At 41.8% G+C, this 22386-nt stretch overlaps 1 protein-coding gene across 5 annotated transcripts in view; it reads left to right on the plus strand.

Annotated features, from left to right (window-relative positions):
- The window catches only part of fermt2 (FERM domain containing kindlin 2), a 109031-nt gene that overhangs the window by 34421 nt on the left and 52224 nt on the right, over positions 1–22386 (plus strand). For 3 of the 5 annotated variants that reach the window (XM_078406673.1, XM_078406676.1, XM_078406674.1), the window contains exons 3-5: positions 9599–9832; positions 12915–13055; positions 22276–22308. In XM_078406673.1, coding sequence (XP_078262799.1) covers positions 9599–9832; positions 12915–13055; positions 22276–22308 — 408 coding nt within the window. The remainder of the gene's footprint in view (positions 1–9598; positions 9833–12914; positions 13056–22275; positions 22309–22386) is intronic. The other 2 variants (XM_078406677.1, XM_078406678.1) reach the window with 1 other exon arrangement.

Here is a 22386-nt window from a genome sequence, read left to right on the forward strand (position 1 = left end):
GTAACTGGTGAGAGATTGTAGTCCTCTGAGGTGCCAATGGTCTGGGTGCCTATGGGATTGATTTGCAAAAGGATAAAATGCAAATGTACAAGTAATTAGTTAAGCTTACAGGATGTTTATTGTCTATTACAAAAGTAATCAATTACTGAAGTCTGAAGAAGGGTCTCGACCCAAAACGTCACCCATTCCTTCTCTCCAGAGATGCTGCCTGTCCCGCTGAGTTACTCCAGCTTTTTGTGTCTATAATCAATTACAAAATGAGAGAGGTTATGTTTCAGCTAGACAAGGCATTGGAGAGACCACATCTGGAGCACTATGTATAGTATTGGTCTCCTTAAGGATGTTAATACCTTGGAAGCAATTCAGAGAAGGTTTACTAGATGAATAATTGGACATGGGGACCTTGACTAATAAGGAAAGGTTGTTCATGCTTAGATTGTATCTACTGGAATCTGGAATAAGAGAACAGTTGACTGGAACATAACTTAATGATAGACTTGGAGAGGATGTTGCCTCTTGGAGAATCTGGAACACGTGGTTACCTTTTAAAAAATAAATATGTGGCATATTTTAAAAATAGACAAAGCAATTATTGTGAGTCGGGCTGCAGCAAAGTAGATTGGAAGAATGGGAAATTCATCCTTGGCTTATGAAAGGTCCGATTAAGAGTCTGATAACAGCGGGGAAGAAGCAGAAGCGGGAAATAAGGTCTTAATTATGGGTGGCCCTTGTGAGTGGTCCTTGATTAGGTTGCCTGCTTTCTTGAAGTAGCGTTAGGTGTTGATGGAGTCGATGAAGGGAGTTTGGTCGGCTGGTTTTATATTTGAATTAGATGTTAATTATTATGAAGAGGCAGGACACTGAGGTATTCATTCTTGTTTGAGGGTCCTGAAGCAAAGGAACATTGATAAACGACATTCCCAGTAAAGCATTTGAGATGGAAAATCAGGGTTTCCATTTGTAAGTGATTTCAGCAGAAGCGGTGTGAAGATTGTGAGCTGTGCATTGGAAAGAGAGGGATATTAAACAATATGAAAACAGCTGCTTGTTTTCAAAGATAAATAGCAACCAGAACTGGATACGTCATTCATCTTGTTTCGAATTTGTCATTTCTAATTCCAATGTTACATTCCGCATTCATATAATTTTATAATAATATGTCAGTAACAGAACGTACCTCATTATAATCCATATCTTTCCAATGACAGAACTAATACATGTAATGATTTCCTGGCTGAACAAACCCAAATTGTTGAAGTCTACATATTTGACAGCATCGATTATAAAAACTAGAAGCCAATAGCACTTTCTTATTCAACCAACATTAAATTCGGAATCAATCTAGTTTAATTTAGAGATACTGGCTCACTGAGTCTACGCCGACCATCAATCACCCATCCACTCTAGTTCTATGTTATCCCACTTTCATATCCACTCCCTACACACTGGGAACAATTTACAGAGGCCAATTAACCCAAACCCGCACATATTTGGGTGTGGGAGGAAACCGTGGACGACTTGATTGTAATCATATAGTTTCCGCTGACTGGATAGCAAGCATCAAAAAGCTTTCCACTGTACCTTGTTCACGTTATAGGTGTAGAAATAGGCCATTTGGCCCATTGATCCACTCTGCCCGTCAATCATGGCTGATCTCTGCCTCCAAATCCTATTTTCCTGCCTTCTCCCCATAACCCTTGACACCCATTCTAAGCAAGAATTTGTGTATCTCTGCCTTGTACAAGTGAGAATAAACTGAAGTAAATTAAAAAAACTGGAACACCCAGAGGAAACCCACACAGTCACAGTGAGAACGTGCAATCTCCCTACAGACAGCACCCAAAGTCAGGCTTGGACCCAGGTCTCTTGTGCTGTGAGGCAGCAGCTCTACCCGCTGTGCCACTATGTCCTTTCTGCTAGCTGCAAAATTGGATGTACTTCTCGGCACCATCCGTTCAAATGTGTAAAAAGATTCTCCCAATTTCATGATGGTGGATAGCCATTCACTTTCCATTTTACAGCCAACCTTTTCCCCTCCAATTGTGGGACCTGTGTTTTGCATTCTGACAGCAATCTGTCCCATTGACTTGGATCTAGCCCTTTTTAATTAGCATGTGCCTTATGGGGACAATGAACACTTTCCTCACATTGCTAAGTGTAACATTGGGTCAAGTCGTGACACATGGTGAGCAGGTGCTAAGGCCCTGTACTATTTTGTAATTCCATTGAAACAGGTAGAACATGCAGGAGGCTTCTGACTTGACCTTTCTCGTTCATGTTACCAGTTTCTTAAGCTGAGAGACGCAGTAGCTCGACTCACACAGCAGCGATAAACTTGCTGTTTGGATCAAATCATGGATACATGCCCGTGTTCACTCTCGCCTGTTATCCACAAGTTTTCATCCACTTCTGTTTTGCACTCGGCAACCACCCACTTATAACCTCCCCCCCCAAATCTCCAGGTCTGCCTTCCCATTGCACGCCACTTTCTGTCAAATGACTGCTGGACGTTAGAAGGGTGCCCGGTTCAGTTCAGAGGCCCCACTGAAGAATTTATGCTGGAATGTTACTTAATGAATTTTGCTGTAAATAGGCAAATGTTTCTTGGTGGTGGTTGGGAACCAGAGGTCAAGTGTATCATCATAAGAACAAGTTAACTGGGCGTGGGTCTGTCCTGAAAGGTTAACAAGGCAAGTAGCTGTGGGAAGCATAATCAAGGATTTATTTTAAAACAGAACTTGTTGAATGTACAATTCCTTTTGAAAGGAAAGGAATTAATTCCATACAGTAGCTCCTTTTCAGGGAGATTGCATAATCACGAGAACTGAGTGACCGACCGGCTTCTGTGCTGTGGGTTCTTTATGTGAATGAACAAAAAACAAATGTTCGGTTTGAAATATGCATCTTTAGTTGGTTGTTTTGTATATGAGGCCCATGCCTCCCTTTAAAACATATTATTTTGAAGTTGGGTGACACAGTGGCGCAGCGGGTAGAGCTGCTGCCTCACAGTACCAGAGACCCGAGATTGATCCTGACCTTGTGTACTGTCACTTTATCCCTATGACTCCAGTGGATTTCCTCTGCATGCTCTGGTTTCCCCCCACATCCCAAAGACGTGTTGGTTTGTTGGTTAATATATAACACAGGACGAGTGTAAAAGGGTGATCAATGGTCCTCATGGATTCGGTGGACTGAAGGGCCGATTGCCATGCTTTATCTTTAAATCAATCAAAAAAAGTTGGATTTTATATTGTTCTATTTTTAGGTTGGGCTGAAATCTCTAACATTCTCCTACATACGAATCAAAAACCTAACATAACCTTACGGATTTGACTGTTTTCACATAAACGTCATATAATTCAAGTAGTCTTCAAAGGTTTGAGAGAAATAGAAGTTAATCTTTATTCAGGATAAAACTATTCCCACCATGTTCATCACTTTAGCCACTGTCTTTGGTTCACCACTGAAGTCAACTACAATTAATTCATTTGCAAAACAGGCAAATGTTTACAGACACAGAACAAATACATGTTGGTTTACCTTGCTGTTTGCATGGTTCCCCAGTCATTTAATCGTGGACAGTTGTTTAGGGTTGGGCTTTGTCAGTCAGTTTCAGCTTGAAGTACAGTAAAGCAGTTTGGCGGTTCGTGTTGTGCTGTGTATTCAGCTACAATAGTCAGAGGGCCCAATGCCCTTGACCAACTTACTTTTTTTACACCTGGATAGCTGTTGCAAAAGACCAATTCATATCATTTTAAAAGATGTGAGATGTGATTTATTGAGGACTCCTTCCAAGTGCTGAGTGTTGAATTGTCATATATATCGGCAGTGGGACTATGAGGTATTAAGAAGGGTACCAACCCAAAGCAATGCCTATCCATGTCCTCCAGAGATGCTGCCTGACCCTTTGAGTTACTCCAGCACTTTGTATCTTTTTTGGTAAACAAGTATCTGCAGTTCCTTGTGTCTACAATGAAATTCCTACTTGATGCTGTTTTACAGGCCCATTAACACAATTAATCTTTGTTCAAATTGGAAAATATTCGACTTTACTCGCAATTGTTTTCATTGATGTTGTCTGGTTCTGTGGAAGCACTAGATCCCTGATCCTTGAAATGATGTTCTAGAGATGCTGATACACGGTTTAACTGAGGAAGACCTGAATGTGAAGGTGAATCCTTAACCATGAGAGTCATATGTCCATGCTGACCACGATGCCCCATCTATGCTGGTCACACATGCCCGTGTTTGGCCCATCTCCTGCTCAACCTTTCCTATCCACTGTTGTCCCCCTGTAAGTCTCTGGCCGGTTCCTCAACATTTTTTGCCCTCTTTATATGCAGGCATTTTCTGCAGGAGCACGCACTTCAATCGATCTATTAACTGTGAATGTTTAAGACACAAAGAACTGCAGATATTGGTTTACAAAAAAAGTAGCTAGTAACTTGGAAGACAAGGATAATTCACCAATTCTAGGTAACATTCCAAGCACTGCTGGGCTTTCCCCTCCTTCACCCTCTCTTTCTTGTGCCCCACCCTGGTACACACATTTATCCCACTACCCTGCTCCCCTTTCCCCTTCCTCCTCCATCCCCATCCACCTCCTTCCCCTTCTACTTATACCCCTCCCTCTGGTTTTATATTTTATTCCTATTGTTCCATATTTGACACTCCTTTATCTGCTTTTCAACTCTAGCCTTTCTCAGTTACTGTAACCATCTGCCAATCAAAACCCCTCTCAGCTGCATCCACCTATCACTCGCCAGACTTTGTCCTGCCCCCACTTCTCTTCCAGCTTCCTCCACCCCCACCCCACCCCCCCACCTCCACCATACAATCAGTCGGAAGAAGGGTCCTGACCTGAAGCGTCACCTGTCCATGTCCTCCGCTGCTGGACATTGGGAAGCAGGTATGGTGGAGAGGCCTCTCAAATGAAGGAAGGAATATCACCCTACGGGGCCACATGGGTGGCAAGGGTGCTAGGTAAAATGATATTGTGAACACTAATGCGGCGCTTCTGAACGTACAGCCTCTGAGAATGTCGGAAGAATTTTTGCACACTTCTTGTTTTGTCTGAAGAAGGGTCTCGACCCGAATCGTCACCCATTCTTTCTCGCCAGAGATGCTGCCTGTCCTGCTGAGTTACTCCAGCATTTTGTGTCTATCTAATTTTCTATACATTTTTTATTCTGAATAAAATTTATTTTGATTTAAAATGTCCTCCGGAGACCTGTTGAATTATTCCAACATTTTGTGTGTTTTTTAAACAAAAAGTGAATATTCTATGCACATAGTTGGGGTGAGTGTTCAAATAGGACACACCGTTTCCCTTCATTTCAATCGAATTCTGTGGTGATTTCCCATGAATTTAAATGCCTAAACAACATAAATATTTGGTTTCGAAGAAATTTTAAACTGTGAAGTTTGTGTATCAATGGCAGGAAGCAAGCTGCGATATCCTGAAACATTTTCTGAGTTCCTTCCACTGTGCTGCCTGCAACTCTGTTGCACTTTTATCAGGAGTCCTTGCAGATAATCCACCTCTGCCTTCTGCGATGTTTCCGACTCTCTCAGAAGCTGCTCATTCCTGCTTTGCTTTTGACTTTAGAGATACAGCACGGAAACAGGCCCTTTGGGCCACTGGGTCCGCTCTGACTAACGATCACCTTGTACAGTAGCACGATCCTACACACACTAGGGACAATTTACAATTTTTACTGACGCCAATTAACCCACAAATCTGTACGTCTCTGGAGTGTGGGAGGAAACCGGAACACCCAGAGAAAAGCCATGGTGAGAACTTTCAAACTCTGTATAGACAGCACCCACAGTCAGGATCAAATCTGGGTAAGGCAGCAACTCTACTGCTGCGCCACTGTGCCATTCCAACTATTAAGGCTCTCCTGCCTTTCCCATTTCACATGCCATAAATGTTTTTCTTTTTCCCCTTCTTTTACACATGAGGGTCCTTGGAGAAATGTGGTTGCAGCCTGAAAAAAAAGTGTTAAATTTCTGTTTCACACATGGCCTAGTTTCCATGGTGATACCCCATTGGGCCCAGCAAGGTGCCGCTGACTGCTGCAACCATCTGTTCCACAGGTGCTGCCGGCCAGAGGGTGCTTTCTCAGGAAGTTTAGTCGTGTGCTTTTTGTTTTGGAATTTCTGTTGGATTTGGTATGCACATATGTGTAATGTAGGAGTTGTACTACTTTCAGTTTGTCATTGGAGAGCTGCCGACGTAGCAGTCTGCATGAACACTGGAAAATTCAATCAACTCGGGAGAGGATGCAAAAGTGGGATAACCTAGAACTTGTGTGAACGGGATTCATTGGGTCTAATGGCTTGTTTCCATGCTGTATCTTTCAATCAATCAATCAAAACTCATTCCAGCATCCAGACAAAGGAACAGCTAGCCTGGAACAGGGCAAGATAGTCATGATTAGCAGTGCTAGCAACTGATTGCAGATGATCAGATGCTTATAAGGAGCCAATACATCCACATTTTTGTTTGATTTATGATTTTAAAAGGTTAACATTTACGAATGCATATGACGATTGCCATATGACTTCCAGCAGTAGACAAATATGCCAACTTTGAGAAATCTTGGAACTGAAATTTGTTGCACATTACCACCTGGTACCAAGGAACAATAATTCTATCATTATAGCCTGTAATTTTATATCTCTGCTTTCAATAAATGCTAATGTGACCATTGTCAATAATCAGAATATGAAGAAGCTTGGATGCCAGAGTTGACAAGTACAGTTGTCTCACCGCCTCATGGTGCCAGTGATCCGGGTTCAATCCAGGCCTCCGTTGCTGACTAGGGGGAGTTTGCTCCTTGCGACCATGTGCTCCAGTTTCCTCCCATACCCCAAAGATGTGTGAGTTTGCAGGTTAATTGGCCTCTGTAAAATGGCATCTTGTGTAAGAGAGTGGATGCAAAAGTGGAATAACATCAACCTAGTGTGACTGGGTGATCGGCGGGCCAAAGGGCCTGTTTTCATGCTGTATCACTAAACTAAAAAAAACTAAAAGCACATGCAGGATTTTTATTGTAAACATCTGTTTCTGGCAGTGTTGCAAATAGAGAATGAAGATTAAAGAGAGTTATAATCAATAATTAATTCATTCTTTGTAGTCCTGCTCTGTACTTCAATGAAAGATTTACAGTATTGCATGAGGTAAGTTAATGTGGGTATAATATTTGTGGACCATTTTTTTCCTTGTGGATTCCAGCTACACTTACATAGTGAATGACACAAATTGCTTAAGTAACTAAGCAGGTCAAGCAGCATCTCTGGAGATGGTGGATAGGTCACACTTGAGGTCGGGACCCTTTGGATAGGGACTTTTTTGTAAACCAGCATCAGCAGTTCTGTGTGCCTACGTGTATTCAGGGGTTGTGCACGGCACTTTTAGTGACGAGCATTTTGAAATTCTGTTTGCTCGGGAAGCAGTGGCCAGATCTGTTTTCTCTGACTGACCTTGTAGCCTGCTGAGAGCACATGTGCAAAAATGCACGTTGAGGCATACATGACATTCTGCGATTACATAGAACATTTGAATCCATTGAACTTTGCCAATTCGTGCTTGTATATATTTCAATGTGACTTGTGCGCCATTAACTTTCAACCTCTATTGCAAATTCTTTATGGATAGTCACAATTTTTTTTAAGAAGTTTTTTCCAAGTGAATCTCTTAAAAGTGGGTGACAGCAATTTAAAATAAAACCCTGTGGATCAGTTGTGTTGACTGTTTTTTGTTCACTGTTTGTACAAGTGATCTGGGAATTTAGAGTAAGATTTAACATTTGGACTCAAATTATTTACTTATCTCTGCTTTCTTTCCCATGCTTTAGCCAATAATTTACCATGCTATCACCAATCCTTTAGCAGGATGTATGTCTTTTCTGAATTGGCCTGTTATGAGGCATTTTATCTATTTTTGTTGAAGGTCTATATTGTCATCATTGACCATATTCGTATTACAAAGCCTTTGTATTGTTTTAATCAATCGGGTTACTCCGGCATGATCGATCATTCAAGAGAGAGCTAGATAGAGCTCTTAAGGATAGCGGAGGCAGGGGGTATGGGGAGAAGGCAGGAACGGGGTACCGATTGAGAATGATCAGCCATGATCACATTGAATGGCAGTGCTGGCTCGAAGGGCCGAATGGCCTCCTCCTGCACCTATTGTCTATTGATCCTTAACAAATCCATGGTATGTTATAAACCATTAGTCATAAACTCATACAACATGGAAACAGGCTCTTTTGCCCATCGTCCATGCCAACCAAGGGGCACCAATTAAGCTAGTCCCATTTGTCTGTGTTGGACCCACATCCCTCTAAACCGTACCGATTCATGTACCTGCCCTAATGTGAGGTGCAGGATGTGGAGGATTGACAGAACTAGGAAGCATAGTAGATGGGCAGAACAACGAACTGCAGGCTGGCACAGTGGTAGACCTGCTGCCTCACAGTGCCATGGACTCAGGTTTGATCCTGATCTCGGGTGCTGCCTTTGTGGAGTTTGTACGTTCTCCCTGCCACTACAAATAAACAATACTTCACGCTGTTTCAGGAAGCAACCAACATAGTCAAAGACCTTTCCCACACCGGTTGTTCCTTCTCCCTTCTCCCATCGGACAGAAGTTTGAACACGCGCACCACCACAGACTCAGGAACAGCATCTTCCCCTCTGTTATCAGGATTCTGAATGGTCTTTCCAAAACTATGGCACTGTCCAATTCACCACTACCCCATTGCAGACATTGGACTTTGTTTCCGGAACTTTTACGCCACAATACTGAGAACTATATTCTGCACTCTATCTCCCCCTTTGTTCTACCTGTTGTACTTGAGTTTGATTAGATAATATTTATCTATAGTATTATTTAATTATATTGGATAGCCAGCAAAGAGAACTTTTTACTGTACCTCAGTGCATGTGACTAAAATAGACCTAAATCGAAATCTTTAGCTAAGAGTGGTTAGAATTTTCAATTCACTGCCACAAGTAATAGAGGTGCCTTAACATGGATGTATTTTGAGGGAACTAGATCAAATGAGGGAGAAGAGATTTGAAAGATTGTAGTATTCAGCGATAGGGACAAGTTGTATATTGACCACTTGTTTTGATTTTTCTGACCATCCAGTACCTTTCTCCACAGTTACATGATTGGCATTGGCCAGAAATATACCCCATAAATGTTATCACGGGAAGACTGGAAGAATTTATAATGTTACCCAACAATTTGACTGCATGATGCATTTGCCTTGTAATGTTGCACCCAATGACATTCTCAGGTAGACCTCTTGCCTCCAAAACTACTAATCCTCGCAGCTTGCAGTGTTACAGTAAGATGATGTGCATGTGAAGAAAAATGGCAACCAAAACCATTTCACCAGGGTGGCACAGCTGGTAGAGCTGCTGCCTCACTCACAGCACCAGAGACCCGGGTTTGATCCTGATCTGTGGCCTAGATGGACTGGAGGGCCTGTTTCTATGCTGTATCGCCAAGCTAAAATTAAATCTAGTCTTTTCTTCACAGCAGGGTAAATTTTATAAACATCTTTTTGTTTCGTATTTGCAGATGTGAAAAAAGACTGGTCGGATCATGCTTTATGGTGGGAAAAGAGAAAGACTTGGCTCCTCAAGACCCACTGGACGTTGGATAAGTATGGCGTGCAAGCAGATGCTAAGCTGATGTACACGCCCCAGCACAAGGTACTTCGCCTGCAGCTGCCTAACATGAAGACTGTCAAGGTCAAGGTCAACTTCTCCGACCGAGTCTTCAAGGCTGTCTCTGACATCTCCAAGACCTTCAGTAAGTACCAGAGTTACCGTGGCCATTTCCTTGTTGTAATATTTGGAAAATATATCATTTAACTCTAGAGGCACGGTAGCGCAGCGGTAGAGTTGCTGCTTTACAGCGAATGCAGCGCCGGAGACTCAGGTTCGATCCTGACTACGGGTGCTGCACTGTAAGGAGTTTGTACGTTCTCCCCGTGACCTGCGTGGGTTTTCTCCGAGATCTTCGGTTTCCTCCCACACTCCAAAGACGTACAGGTATGTAGGTTAATTGGCTGGGTAAATGTATAAATTGTCCCTAGTGGGTGTAGGATAGTGTTAATGTACGGGGATCACTGGGCGGCACGGACTTGGTGGGCCGAAAAGGCCTGTTTCCGGCTGTATATATATGATATGATGATATTAATGTTTGTATTAAAACCTCATCTGCTGCATTGGGACCTCCCAATGTGGCCTCTTTTACATCAGCAAAATCAAGTCCAGACTCGGTGAGCATTTCGCCGAACCCTTGTGTTCAGTCCGCCAAAGCATGCTGCATCTCCCGGTTGCTAACCATTTTAACTCCCTTTCCCATTTCAGTCCTGAGCCTCCTCTATTGCCAGAAGGAGGCCATGCACAAACTGGAGGAACAGCGCCTCATAATGGGCTTGGGCAACTAACAATCCAACAGTATGAACATTGACTTCTTCAATTTCAAGTAATCCCCCCCCCCCCTATTGCCTCTCTCTCTCGCTCTCCTTTGCAGCCTCTGGGGATGGGGAAAGAAAGCTGGAAGAGACACTTTTGTCCTGCCACTCCTCTCTTCCAGCTTTCTTCAGTTTACAAAATTGTTTTGACATTGTCTATACATAATGATCTTCTTTTATGGGTGAATGCATCAACTCCTATAAATGGCAACATCAGAGCACAAATAAGTAACCCATTGACCTTCAAACATTTATTAATCATTCAACAGATTAGATTTCAATTCCCTCTGCTCAATAGAACATGACAATAACAGTGGATAGGATAGGGAGTTTCCCAATTTTCATCCATAGAATAAAGGAATCATTGAATAACTGGATTTTGTGATGGTGTTGTGTTGGTTCATCAAATAAGGTAAGCTGTAATGACTTGAAATCACAATTGAAGGTAGTAGAAAGGACACCTTCTTGAGTAAAAATGGTGAAAGGGTGATTAATGTTGTAAATTTTGTAAATTTCCCTGGTGTGGGACAAATAAAGGAATATATTATTATTATTATTATTAAAATAATCTGAAAATTCAGTGCGTGCATCCATATCCTGCTCTTGGAGGTTAATAGAGCTGCTGCCTCAGTGCCAGTAACCCAAGTACAATGCTGACATCTGCAGTTGTCTGTGCAGAGTTTGCACAAAGATTTGGTTACAATTCATTTGTATGTGAATTAGCATTAGAGTATAGAATAGTACAAAGAGGAGCAGGCTCATATCTCTCTCAACTCCTCCTATTGGTTTAAAAGGTTGTTATTGTACCCGCCCTGACTACTTTCTCTGACAGCTTGTTCCATGTACTCACCACCCCTCGGTGTGGAAAAAGTTGGCCCTTGAATTCCTATTATATTTTTCCCCTCTCACCTTAAATCTACACCCTCTAGTATTTGATTCCCCAACCTTGGTAAAAAAAAACTGCACATTCACCCTACCTATTCCCCTCGTTATTTGATAGAACATAAAAACAAAAATTGAGGTGAGGTGGTATCAGAGTCCAATTAACAGCTATAATGCAATATTAGCAACAAAAAAAATGTGATAACTTCCGAGGAAGAGCAATCGTTATGGTTGTATATAGTTGTGGTTCTTAACATATTGGAATTTCGTAAACGGGATAGAACTTTTTTTTTGTTGCTATTTTCTTTTTTTTATACCTTGAAGTAATCTAATTTCTCCTTAAATATTGCGGTTGACTTGAAGAGTCATTCGCTTGTGTAATAAATTACATTATCAAACAACACTTTAATGAACATTTTCTTCTAACCCTGACTTTCTTTATACCCTTTGAGAAAATCCTTTAAAATATAGATAAATTGACTGGTTCGCCTGGTCAAACATTAAATCATCATCGATACGGTTGTGATCCATTGATATTGCTATAATGGGTACATGACACAAGACTCCATGCGCCAGACATGACTTGCTATTAAATATCAACCTGTGTTAATTTCTAACTGAGCAGTTGTTTGTGATATATATATATATATATAAATTACTTGGTGTAAATGTAGATAGGTTATTGAGTAAGTTGCCCGACAGCACCAAAAAATTGGAGTTGCAGACCGTGAGGAAGGCTGATAAAGGATACAGCAGAATATAGATCAGCTACAGAAATGGGTGGAAAAATAGCAGATGGATTTTAATATGAGCAATTGTGAGGTGTTTTGCACTTTGGCGGGTCCAATTTAAAGGGTAAGTTAATGCCATGGTTGTAGGGAAGGATGTCAGGGACCAAGTCCACTGTTCCCTGAAAGTGGCCACACAAGTAGATAGACTGGTAAAGAAGGTGTAAGGTATGCTTTCCGTCGTTGGTTGGGACATTGAGTGCAAGCGTAGTCACCTAGTAGCTTTGCAGGACTTTGGTTAGATCGCATTTGAATTATTGTCTGCAGTTCTGGTTGTCCTATAACGGGGAGGGTATGAAGGCTTTTGTGCGTGTGTAAAAGCGCTTTATCAAAATATAGCCTAGATTAAAGGATATAAGCCATAAGGAGATGTTGGACAAACAGGTAGAAATATACAAAAATTATGAGAGGCAAAGACTGGGTAGACAGTCACCATTTTTTCAGGACTTTCGGTGATTTTCTACAAACTTTATTGTTGGTCAGGTTTTTGAGAGCACTTGTTTTATTGTTGACATGTAGAACAGTACAGCGCCAGAACAAGCTCTTTGGCTGGCAATGTCTGAGCTGAACATGATGGCAAAAACGAATCCCCTCTGCCCACACGTGATCCATATCCCTCCATTCCCTGCTGATTCATGTCCCCATGTAAATGCTGCTTAAATGCCACCACCATCCCTAGTATGTACTCACTTGGAGCTCTTGTCGGCTTCTGATGCCTTTTATTGCTTTTCTGTTCTAACAGATATTAGGCATCCTGAAGAACTCTCACTCCTGAGAAAACCTAAAGATCCAACCAAAAAGAAAAAGCGAAAGACAGATGAAAAAGACCAAGGTGAAGATGAGGCATTGGAGTTGGAGGGACCATTAATCACTCCAGGATCAGGTCGGTGGTAATGCCTTTTTTTTGTTAAAAATGTGAACCAACATGGGTTGGGTGTGGGCAGGTGGGAAGTTGAATTATTTGTCTCTGGTTGAAGTCAAATTCTAGGTTGAGATTTTCTGATGTTCAGGATATGTTCTGGGCTTCACTTGCCCTTGATTATTCCACCAAAGCCTTGAATCAGAGTTTCTTTATGTACCTGATCATGGAGTTCCAGGTAAACATGGGGATATAGCACAGTATTTGCATTATGTGCGCTTAGTACAAATAATATTTTGCTTTTGCAATTCAGTATGAATTCCGAACGGTCCTCTCATAAGTCAAGGTACTGTTCTGTAACTGTAACGCTATAATGCTCTAACACTACATTCTGTATTCTGTTTTTTTTCTTCTTTGCTCTGTCTGTTGTACTTGTGTATTGTCTGATTGTATTTGTGTATAATATATTTGTTTGGACAGTGCGCAAAATGAAAATTTTCACCTGCATCTCAGTACACATGTCAATAGGAAATCAATACCAATGTTCACATTAGCGAGCAACCAAGCTTCCTTGTGCTTGAGGATGGGGGAAGAAAGGAATGACTGAGAATTATGAGACGTATATGGTTAGCTTTTAAGGTTGGTTAACTGTATGGTTTTTCAAGCACTCCCAATTACGTTTTAATACATAGTGATCCAATTATTTTTAAATCGTTTTTTCTTAAGAAAGGAAATTAAGTTATAAAGAATAGTGGATTCTCTAGAGTAGTCATTCATTTGCAGCTTGAGTCCTTGCTGTGGCACAGGGGGATATGGAAATATTAAACGCTGCCATTGTGGCTTTCCATTAACGCTTTAAATTTAGTTTACCTGAGCCCAGACATTTTTTTTGAGGAGCAGACTGAATGATCGATCACCTGTTACCACAGCATGGTGCAGCTTTGGGTACATCAAATTGTTAAGGAAAGTTGAAAGCTAATCAAAACTCCATCTAGTGTCAGGTATCTGACTGGAAGGTGTACTAAATGATCAGTGCTCCCTGATGCAGCTGGGATTTACTGTTTAAATGGGTGATTTCAGTTCAAAGGTACAGTGGCTCCTTTTTCTACTCGTGGCCCGCAAGTTAGTTTCTATGTTAGAAATACAGTAAACCCTCGATTTCACGGACCTCTTTATAACTGATTTCGGTTTACAGTGGACCAAATCTGTTGTAGGCAGAGTTTGCTTTTTCATGGAATGACCAGCAGGTGGATGTTTTTGAATAGTTTTAGCTTAGTTTAGTTTAGAGATACAGCATGGAAACCCAGAGTCCACGCCGACCTGCGATCACCCGTACATTAGTTCTATTCTACACACTAGGACCAATTCACAGCATGTAGGACAGAACAATCGAAGTGGCTCAACCTTTCCTCCCACATTGCAAAGACGAAAACACTGCAAAAGCATGGATTTCCCCCAGACCCCATCCCACCACAAAGATCTGTGGAGACCCACACCCACAGCGCCAGAGACCCTGGTGGTGTGGTTCTTTGATAATACTGGCATACCTCCAGATTCAGGGGCAGTTTCTTCCCAGCTGTTACCAGGCAACTGAATCATCCTATTATCAACTAGAAAGTGGTCACCCACTACTTGCAGTCTGAAGAAGGGACCCGACTTGAAGCGTCACCTATCCTTTTACTCCAGAAATTTGGCCTGACCCGCTGAGAAACTCCAACACTTTGTGTCGATCTTTATAATTGCACTTTGTTTTCTCTGCACTTGGTATTCTGAGTGGATACGCCCCAGAAGTTGTTCATATGTATCTACAAACTGCAACCGAAGAAGGCCTTTCCATTAGTAGCCTGCAATCTCTGCAACAAATTGAAAGCATATTTTTTCTGCCAAATGAAAATTAGTTTGAGGATATTGAACCAATTTTAACAGCTAAACATCAATAATGGCTTTTAGCAAAAAAATAGAGTGCTGGATGAACTAAGCAGGCCAGACAGCATCTGAGCAGGGAATGAACAGGCAGGCGGTGAGGAGTTTGGCATTGTCCACCACTTTTTGAAATCTTCGAGTTGCTGAGCCAGGCTGTGATGCAACCAGTCAGACTTAATCCATTCCCTCCACAGATGCTTGAGTTCTTCAGGACTGATCTTTGCTCAATATTCCAGAATCTACAGCTTCTTGTGTCTGTATTAATAGCTGTAAGTCAGAACTAGCTAGCAGTTGTCAGCTACAATTCATTTGTGACCTCCAGTGTCAGGTTAAGCAGCAGACTTCCAGAATTACATTCATTTTTAGAAAAAGTGAACTCAAAAATCCTATGTTATGTTGGGTTGACTTGAAAGCTTCCATTTAAACAACTTGAAAACTTCCATGAACCATTGAGCTCATTCAAGTTTTACAGATGGGTGTGGCAATTCAGGGCTTGAAGCCAAGAAATTGCATTCAAACGTTTCTTTTTTCATGGCGAATTCCCATTGATGGACTGAAAAGGCATTTTCATAGCCGTACTAATTTCATAGTAAGATCATTTCGGCAAAAGAGTTTTCCTATTTTGACAAACAGTGACAGTACAGTGGCACAGTTGGTAGAGTTACTGCCTCACAGTATCAGGGACCCGGGTTTAGTTCCAACCGTGCGCACTCTGTTTGGAGTTTGCACATTCTTCCAATGAGTGTGTGTTTGGTCCAGTTTCCTCCCACTTCCTGAAGACGTGTGGGTTTTGCAGGTTAATTGGATTCTGTATATTGCCCCAAGTGTATATGGGAATGGATGCAACAGTGGAATAATATAGAACTAGTGTGCATGATAGCCACCATGAACTCGGTGGGCCAAAAGACCCGTTTCAATGCTTAAACTAAACCGTTTCAGTTTAAACTAAACTGAACTCAAATACGGAATCATTGTTGATGCATGGTTACTGACAACTTAATTTATATATGTAGTCATGGAAAATCTCCAGTATAAGTGATAGCAATCAAGGCCGGCATCATGGCTTGCAGTAGAGTTGCTACCTTACAGTGCCAGAGACCCGGGCTTGTTCTTGACTAGGTGCTGTCTGTGTGGAGTTCCTACGCTCCCCCTTTGACCGCGTGGGTTTTCTCCGAATGCTCCAGTTTTCTTCCACTTATCAAAGATGTGCAAGTTTGTAGGTTAATTGACTTCTGTAAATTGCCCCTAGTGTGTAGGATAGGGTCTAGGTGATCGTTGGTCTGCGTGGACTCTGGGCTGAAGAGCCTGTTTTCATGCTGTATCTCTAAACTAAACTAAGTAAGCTTGTGAGAATTTTTATTTTGGGCAAACCATTGTGATAATTGTAGCTATAAGGAAATAATTCTATATAGTAGTTTAATGCATTTTACTTGGAACTTAAATGAATTTGGTCTTGGATCAGGGAATCTGATGAATTTCCTGTCTGTGCATCTATAAGACAGCCAATTGGATATTTGAAATGGGGCAAAGTTCTTTTTATCAGAATCTATATACTAAAACTCTTGTTTGTTTGTTCCTGAACTACAGCCAAAACGATACACGATAGCGCGACAATTTTAGGCCCACCTTACTCACCGTCGTCCCTTTGGTGCTAATGGAAGAAGTTTCATTGAAATCGGTGTTATATTTTTTAAGTTATTCACATTTTAAAGTGTAAATCTATCTCCTAGAGAGGGAGGGAGGGAGGGACGAGAGGGTGCTGCACCAATGCAGGAGAGGTTTTGGCCCAACAGAGGGAGGAAAAGGGGGGTTGAGAGGGATGGAGTTGGTGGGAGGGGAAGGGGGGAGAGGGGGCGGGGGGAGAGGGTGATGCACCAATGCAGAAGAGGTTTGAGCCCAACAGGCCACTTGGTCTAGTTGATTCTATATAGCTTGCAACTTTCCACGGAATGTCTCAACAGCAGCAACAAATATTTTAGCTTCTGTTCTTTGTTGAGGCAGTTTTGCAAATGCATCATTGCAGCTAAAAATAACTGGCATTTTACACAGTACATCTGGATAGAGAATGCAGCCACAGATTATAAAACTGTCCGTCTCTGGACTGGTAAAAAGAATGCAAAATGTGAGCAGGAGTTCTCCAATGATCTGTTTTAACAGTGGGAAATATTTATCCTTTAATATTTCCTTTACCACGAGTGCTTAGAAACGTTTGATTCCTTAGCTGTCCCTGAGGATGGCTAGATTTTCAGAGTTACTCGAGCCAAGGCTCAACCACATTTTTCTTTCACTTAGCCTAAAATCCAGCGACAGACATTGAACATAATTGCAGCTGTATAAAACTTTCCTAAGGCTGCATTTGGAATATTGCATTCATTTCTGGCCAGCACATTACAGGAAGGATGTGCGGGCTTTGGAGAGAGTGCAGAAGAGGTTCACCAGGTTGTTTTTAGATTTTTTTAGATTTAGAGATACAGCGCGGAAACAGGCCCTTTCGGCCCACCGAGTCCGCACCGCCCAGCGATCCCCGCACACTAACACTATCCGACACACACTAGGGACAATTTTTACATTTTACCCAGTCAATTAACCTACATACCTGTACGTCTTTGGAGTGTGGGAGGAAACCAAAGATCTCGGAGAAAACCCACGCAGGTCACGGGTAGAACGTACAAACTCCGTACAGACGGCGCCCGTAGTCAGGATCGAACCTGAGTCTCAGGCGCTGCATTCGCTGTAAGGCAGCAACTCTACCGCTGTGCCACCGTGCCGCTCATTGCATGCATTAGAGGATATTGGCCAAAAGGAGAGGTTGCACAAACTTGGTTTGTTTTTCTCTAGAGCTTTGTAGGCCGAGGGGTGACCTGAGGGAAGTATATAAAATTATGAGAGGCATGGATAGGCAGGATTGGGTATAGAAGTTGGGAGGTCATGTTACAGTTGTATAAGACTACATTTAGAGTATTTTGTTCAGTTTTGGTCACCGTGCAACAGGGAATGATGTCAATTTGGAATGCAGAGAAGATTTACGAGGATGCTGCCGGGTCTCGAGGGCCTGAGCTATAGGGAGAGGTTGAGCAGGCTACGACTTTATTCCTTAGAGCACAGGAGCATGCGGGGTGATCTTATAGAGGTAAGCCTGACAAGTGATAGGTATACACAATGCTGGAGTTAACTCACTAGCAGGACAGGCAGCATCTCTGGTGTAAAGGAATGGGTGACGTTTCGGGTCTGCATCTGTAGTTCCTTCCTGTACATGTGATAGGTGGATGCAGGTGGGGGTCGGTGATTGGCAGATGGGTGGAGTAAGTGACAAGGCTCAAGATGTAAAGGGTATCTGCAAAGGAGATGTAAACCCCGAGGGCGGGATATACAGTGCCCTCCATAATGTTTGGGAGAGAGACCCATCATTTATTTATTTGCCTCTGTACTCCACAATTTGAGGTTTGTAATAGAAAAAAAAATCACATGTGGTGCACATTGTCAGATTTTATTAAAGGGTATTTTTATACATTTTGGTTTCACCATGTAGAAATTACAGCTGTGTTTATACATAGTCCCCCCATTTCAGGGCACTGTAATGTTTGGGACACATGGCTTCACATGTGTTTATAATTGCTTAGGTATGTTTAAATGCCTCCTTAGTGCAGGTATAAGAGAGCTCTCCAGGCATGTGAATTTTCCGCGTTTCCGTGGATTTCAGCGTTTTTTAAATCCATTTTCCGCGCTTTTTGCATGATTTCTGCATTTTTCACTTTGCCAAAATTGCGTTTACCAATGGAGAAATTGGATCGAAAAAAAGAAAAGAAACGATCTATAGACTTGTACTGAACACTAGGGTTCCACTAGAGGTCACAAGGGGTTCCGCGAGCAATCCACCGCACGCCCTGGAAGTCTCCCCGAAAATGTGGCACCTAGGCTTGGCAAGGCAGCCAATCTCAACCTCATTGGGACTTCCACGGCCGATCGGTGGGTTGAATTTGCAACCTGCGGCCGGGGGTCTGGAACTCTAGCCCAGCTGGAGCCAGCACATCTATCCCCATAGATTTTTCGATCCCTACCTCAATTGGCCATTGCGTTTGCAGACAGCTGTTTTAGAAAATAAACTCTTTCTCTTCCCTTTACCCCAAACCCCAACCTTCTAGTTTTAGATCTCTCTGCTGCAGTGATGTAGAAGTGCCCATGCTAGAGACAAGACAGAAATATAAGTAACATTTTCCTATGAGGATTATAGATTGTGGCTTAATCTAGAAATTATCATTTTTTGGCAGAAACTCGAAGTTAATTTTAAACACATTTAGTTTTGATTCAGTTTATTATTGTCATATGTACTGTATTACAGTGAAGAGCTTGTTCTGCAGGCAAATCTTATTATCTAGTCAAATCATACTGTGTACGAGTACAATAGATCCTTTCCTAAAACAGCACGCAGAGAGTCGACACGTTCTTCTGCCATTTTACAACTTCCCCAAGCCTCTGAAAAATCTGGCCTTGGCCTAAGGGAAATGCAACTTCTTATCTTCTCACCTTAAGGCCCGGTATCCTGGCAGCACTGGATCAATGGAGATGGGGTCAGCCTAGCCTAGTTCGGCACCATTGGCTTCTTCCACAGCCTCTCTGTGCTGCTGCAGGCTGCGTTCAACCCACTTGCTCACGTGGCAGCTGTGGGACAAACATAATGAGCATGGTGGACATGTTGGGCCATTCCTGCACTGTGCGGCTCTGTGATCGTGTAGTGGGCTCCAACTCCTGTATCTTGTTTCCTCATAATCGAGGGTTTATCAACGGTTTTCCGTTGAATAATGTTTCCTCTTTGTAGCAATGACAGCAATTCATAATGTGGATATTTATTTGCAGCTTCATTTTAGAACACTGGCAGCCCCAGTGGTGCAGCTGATGGAGCTGCTACCTCGCAGCGCCAGAGACCCGGGTTCCACCCTGACCTCCGCTGCTGTCTGTGTAATGTTTGCACATTCTTCCTGTGACCACATGGGTTTCCTACCGCTTCCCAAAGATATAGGGGTGTGTAGATTAGTTGTCCTCTGTAAATTGTCCCTCGTGTGTAGGGTGTGGATGAGAAAGAGGGATAGCAGAACTAGTGTGAATGGGTGATCGATAGTCGGCGTGGACATGGTGGACTGAAGAGTCTGTTGCAATTTTAAACAAAAGTAACACTTCAAATAAAATCAACTTTCAGAGTTAACATGGGGTTGAGAGGTTTTTTTTATCAACTTGGAGCAGCATATTTTGTGCAATTTTAATTGAATGATGCAAGTCATAAAATGCCGCTTAGTTTGGAATTTGTGGTTATCCCTGGCAAGCAGAGAAATGTTATTTGAAAGGCAGCTCTAGGAAGTGTATCGAACCTCATTGCTCATGCTCTGTGTTAGTTCACACATGGTATTACGTAATTGCTAAAGTGTGTGGATTATTTTTTTTCTTCCATATATAGTATACTAAATGGGTTGGAAGGAAAATGAATGCGTTATTTTAGTCCAGCATCACTTGTACTGTTCATTTTTACAGAACGCAAGTATATTTTTATTACCCAATACCAAGGGAATGATGAATTTCATTACTTAGTATTTTCACTAAAGTAGACCGGAGTTATTTTAAAACCCAAAGCAAATAGATATATTTTAAACATTATCAATAGGCCCATTAAGACATAAACTTGGGAAGAATTTAGGAGTAAGCAGTCTTCAGTTCTGATTATGTCACATTAATGATGGCTAAATACTTACATTTTAGATTTAAGTTTAGATTTATTATTGTTGCATGTAGAGTGAAAAGCTTTGTTTTGCATGCGATCCAATAAAATCAGATAAAACTACACATAGATACAAAACAAGCCAAACTCAATAGTACAGGCAGAGCACAGGGAAAGATACAGAGTGCAGTATGTATACTTTTCAGCAGTGTAGTGCAATAGTTTCAGAAACCAAGTCCAATGTCCAAAATGAGGTAGAGGAAAATAAGACTGCTAATTTTTAGTAAGACTAATAAGACTATTAATTTTTAAATTGTTAAATTTGTGAGTTGTATTGCAAAGGAAATCAGATTCTCTTAAAGAAAAGGTGAGCTAATTTGTTATTATTGTATGTACCGAGGATTCATTCACTTGCAAGTTAACTAATTTATTATCCTCAGCTTTGGATTTTAGTTGTACCACTGCTCAATGGATAACCAAATTTATTTAAAATTAATATGCAGAGTTGCTACTATTTGATGGTTCGAGGCCTTGCATTAACAATTGTATAACAGCAAATGCTGGAATCTTGAGTAAAACACAAAGTGCTGGAGTAACTCAGTGGGTCAGGAATGGGTAGGTAATGTTTCAGGCTTGCCTGCATGGAGTTGAGGCAAAGAGGTAGAGTTGTAATGCAGATTGTTTTAGTAGCTGGCTGAGGAGATCGGTTCAGAGAAGGTGTCTAATCACTAGTAACAGATTCCTTCCTGTGACCACCAGGTCTCTGCATCAACAATGCATGGAGCAGCCAAATTTCCAATGGAGCTTTATTTCTGAGACTGACACGAGGTTTTTCTTGATCCTGCAGCTGAGCTTGTTGCTTGTAAGAAGGAGGATTCTTGCAAATTTGCAGAGGATGACTATTGGTCCATAATAAATATATATAAATACTGGCCATAAATGGACTTTATTCTACTACCTCTGTCTTAATTTGCAGGATTGCAAGTTAAGGTTCCTCAGCTGCTGCAAACATTTTTTTTTAATATTTGGAGTTTTGAGTGAAATAGTTTAACTCCAATAATTGCTCCACAAATGTTTTGATTAGTTGAAAGATGCAGCATGAAAACGAGCCCATCGGCCCACTGAGTCCACGTGGACCTTCCTGTCCACACTGGTTGTATGTTATCCTACTTTTGCATCCGCTCCCTACACACTGATGGCAATTTACAGAGGCCAGTTAACCTACAAACCATCACATTTTTGGGATGTGAAAGGAAATTCATGTGGTCACGGGGAGAACATGCAAAGTGTACACTGACAGCACCTGAGGTCAGGATCGAACCTGGGTCTCGAGCATTGTGAGGCAGCGGTGCTACCAGCTGCGCCACTGAATCTCCCTGTTAAAAAGATGTAGTGTCTATGCTGATGTAAGTGGTAGAACAATGAATCCAGTTCTATGATGGGTCACAATAAATGTATGTGTATGATTATTGCTGTCACTGCTTTGCTCTTTTAGCACATTGCCTTGCTCTGCCTGATCACTCTTCCCACTGCCTGACCACTCCATGCTATCCCCTGCCTGTTCTGCACTCTACCCTGTACTTCTCATTTCCTCTTTTCCTCCTCTTCCTGTAGGCTCTGATGTTCTTTATATTGGTCCTTCGAAAGGTAAGCTCCAATTTACCATTGATTATTACGATGAAAAGTATTACTGAGTCTTGCTGTATCTGCACTGTTGGCTTTTGA

Source organism: Rhinoraja longicauda, chromosome 10 (assembly GCF_053455715.1).
Source record: "Rhinoraja longicauda isolate Sanriku21f chromosome 10, sRhiLon1.1, whole genome shotgun sequence".
In the NCBI taxonomy this organism is placed as follows: domain Eukaryota; kingdom Metazoa; phylum Chordata; class Chondrichthyes; order Rajiformes; family Arhynchobatidae; genus Rhinoraja; species Rhinoraja longicauda.